The following is a 3,905-nucleotide window of genomic DNA, read 5'->3' on the forward strand; positions in this document are numbered from 1 at the left end:
TATATATATATATATATATATACTATTATTTTATTGGTCAAACATACTTATAAACCGTTCAATCAAATGTTAATATTCATTCTGATTCATGATTGGTTGTAAGCGTGCATAAAATTTCAAATTCTGAGTTATTTCATTGGTTTTAAATTACATTATAGTTATTGTCTTGAACACAAATAACCCACCAATGTTTTTCAATAATAATACACAATCTAAAATCTGATATGTATTCTATTTCAGTAATTTAGTTCTTCCACATTGAGCATGCGCTCTTGGTTGTTTATATTTTGGCAACTTAGTGTAAAAAAATGTATCGAAAGTTAAAGGCTACTCTTTTTTTTTTCAATTTTATAAATGTTTCATGCTGTGGATGAAATAGTTAAAGAGTTTTCACATGAATAACTTGCACATGATCAACATTTATTAAAAATAAGGTGCACTTGTTGGGTGGTCAAAAATTCTTAAATCTAATTACAATGTGCTTAAAAAAAAAAGGTTTTTGATATTTCGTAGTTCACGTGTTACTTTCACTTACATTTGAGGTTAAAAACCGGAAATAAATATGAATGGAAAATACACAAAACACAAATAAAGTAACTAATGCAATGGACGTGCCAGGATCACGTGCTCATGATGGTCAATGCTTACGATTTAGATGTTATATATATTTCTTTTTCATTTTATTCGTAAAAGTGAAAAACAGAAGTCGTGACATTTTCGAGAAGATGACCAGTTTGAGTTAATGGCCATGTTTTGACAAGTATTTTGGACTATAACACATTATTCCAATGTTATATTTCAATCTTTCAATTGATTACCATTTGATCTCGTGCTCACAGACAGATAACGTACTGCTTATAGTTCAGAGCTGTTACTTACTTGAACAAAATTGCATTGTCTATTAGTGTACGTAGTTAAATAACAGGCTCATACCATTACAAAGTTTAACAAAATACAAATACTGGAATTTGAGTTTTTAGAACAATTTCTTTGCTGTTAGATTTATCAAAACTTCATGTCAAAATCTTAGAGATTTCGATTAAACATGGATTCAGAAATGAATATAGACTTTTAAATCTTCTAAGGTCAGCATAGAGAATATAAGTAACAACATCTGTCAATATGTGTTGAAGTATTAACATATGTTAATATGTGTTAAAGTATTAACATCTGTTAATATGTGTTGAAGTATTAACATCTGTTGATATGTGTTGAAGTATTAACATCTGTTAATATGTGTTGAAGTATTAACATCTCTCAATATGTGTTGAAATACAAACCTCTGTCAATATGTGTTGAAGTATTAACATCTGTTAATATGTGTTGAAATAGTAACACCTGTCAATATGTGTTGAAGTAGAAACATCTGTCAATATGTGTTGAAGTATTAACATCTGTTAATATGCGTTGAAGTATTAACATCTCTCAATATGTGTTGAAATACAAACATCTGTCAATATGTGTTGAAGTATTAACATCTGTCAATATGTGTTGAAGTAGAAACATCTGTCAATATGTGTTGAAGTATTAACATCTGTTAATATGCGTTGAAGTATTAACATCTCTCAATATGTGTTGAAATATAAACATCTGTCAATATGTGTTGAAGTATTAACATCTGTCAATATGTGTTGAAGTATAAACATCTGTTAATATGCGTTGAAGTATTAACATCAGTCAATATGTGTTGAAATAGTAACACCTGTCAATATGTGTTGAAATAGTAACATCTGTTAATATGTGTTGAAGTATTAACATCTGTTAATATGCGTTGAAATAGTAACACCTGTCAATATGTGTTTAAGTAGAAACATCTGTCAATATGTGTTGAAGTATTAACATCAGTCAATATGTGTTGAAATAGTAACACCTGTCAATATGTGTTGAAATAGTAACACCCGTCAATATGTGTTGAAGTAGAAACATCTGCCAGGATGGTAGAATATCTTCAACGATTTTGTTCTACTAGACTTAGTTACTGTACACATAATAAAGTTATAAATAGTCGCACAAACACCCATGATGCAATATATTTTTCTTAATACTAAATATCTCATAAGAATGATATGTTTTATTTTTCATAACTTGTGAAAAACAGGAGAATTTGTAATGCGATTAAGAGGATGATTGCAAGTTAAAGCAACTGTGTTGTGTATGTATCAATGCTTACTAGAAATGACTAGTGTAAAAATCAATAGTGACGTTTGGTTTCAGTTTCCTTTTCCTCGAGTGTTCGACGAATCAAGAATCGTCGCTTGTTTCCAAAAGTACGCAGGGGCTGTACGGTGGAGTAGATCCAGGTTGTGAGCTAAACAAAGGGATTGAACCTCCACTTTTTCCCGGAACAGAGTTCGAGCTGCAATAATCATGTTTAGGTGAAGACCTGGCGCTTTTTCCTGCTCCATAATCTAAACTGTAAGAACTGCAGGGATCTTTAGAACTAGTAATTCTTACTAGCCCAGAGTCCGTAGTAGCAGCAAGCGTGTGCTCTTTGTTTATCTCTAGTTTGGCTGACATCTGGTGGTGAAAAACAACAGGTAACTGAGGCACTGGGGAGGACGTTGCACTTCTGCTTGGCCGAGGATCTGGTCTTAGACGATTGTCCTGAAACAACACAATAACTTATATTATGTTCAAAGTACAGTATATACAGTCTGATAACTGATAAAACGCGTCCATCCATCCATAAACGCGTCCCTCCATCCATAAAACAATGCCAAAGCATTTCCTGTAACGCTTAGTAAGCTAATTGTTTTTTTTTGAATTATAAAAAGTGTTTGTTATTTTTGTTTAACTGTCTTATTATTGATGTCCATGGAAATGTATTCAACAATTAATTTTTCGCTTTCTTTCACTCGTGCTGTGATATAAAACTAACTCACATCCAATCCACAAGTACTTAATCTGGATCACTTTGACAGATAATTGAACTCCGCAGAAAACACGTTTTATAGCAAGCAGTTTAAAGCGTAAAATACTTCAAAGAATATCTAATTAAAGCTCCGATAAATATAGCTGCTAAAATCGTGTGTGTATTCGTAAGACCTCATCGGTGCAGCTAAGAAACCAAGACTATAATTTACGTGAGCTTCCCGTGATAAATATATTTTATTTCAAGGAAAATATTGACACATTTTGACGTTCATACCTGTTGTTACAGGTATAAATACTGACAAACGTAAGGTTAATTACAGCACAATTCCTGCAACTATGTATCCAACAACGATTCATTACACATTTATCACAGTGTAAGATGATTCGGTTTTTATATAAAAACGAATACTGTGTGATTACAATACCTTACAATTTTGTTATGTTCCAAGATCTATTTCTAGAACTTAGAAACACTAATACTACTAAGGCGTTTTCGGAGCTATTTGTTTGGAGTATTCAACAAGGATCTTAGCCAAAAAAATAAGCATTTTTTTCAACTCGTACTTCGAAATAAATTTGCAGAATCACACCTGACAAAATATAAGTGGTTATAGATATAAATTTGTAATGAACTTACTAAAAACAGGTTGTCTGGATTAACTTTAGTAACTTACGTGAACGTCTGGGGAGAGGAACTTGCTACTGAACGTCGTGGGGTTGAGTAGAGGCTGTGGGGACGGGAGAGAAGGGGTTGGTACCCGCCTCTCACAGGGGGAGCCACCAGTCAGAGAAGTGAAGGACATGCGGTAGATCCGTAACGGTTTTGCTCCATCCGAAGAACTGGTGCTGCTCGTTGCTATGAAACCAACACAAACAGTAAAGAAATGGGGCGACATCTGTACTATATCTCGCTGATTAAACGCTAAAAGGTATAGTGAAATTTAAATGGCACAGTTGAAACAAATTAAATCCAACTTCATTGGTTTGTTTGTTTGTTTTTTGAATTTCGCGCAAAGCTACACGAGGGCTAT

The 3,905-nt window shown here is 32.9% G+C and overlaps 1 protein-coding gene across 1 annotated transcript in view; it reads right to left on the minus strand.

Moving 5' to 3' along the window:
* Positions 1-144: 144 nt before the first annotated feature.
* Positions 145-3,905, minus strand: part of LOC106473260 (GTPase-activating Rap/Ran-GAP domain-like protein 3) — a 41,509-nt gene continuing 37,748 nt past the window's right edge. The window contains exons 22-23 of the mRNA XM_022401733.1: positions 3,549-3,730; positions 145-2,604 (exon numbers count right to left, since the gene is read on the minus strand). Coding sequence (XP_022257441.1) covers positions 2,242-2,604; positions 3,549-3,730 — 545 coding nt within the window. The 3' untranslated portion in view covers positions 145-2,241. The remainder of the gene's footprint in view (positions 2,605-3,548; positions 3,731-3,905) is intronic.

This window comes from Limulus polyphemus, unplaced genomic scaffold (assembly GCF_000517525.1).
Source record: "Limulus polyphemus unplaced genomic scaffold, Limulus_polyphemus-2.1.2 Scaffold6015, whole genome shotgun sequence".
Lineage (NCBI taxonomy): Eukaryota > Metazoa > Arthropoda > Merostomata > Xiphosura > Limulidae > Limulus > Limulus polyphemus.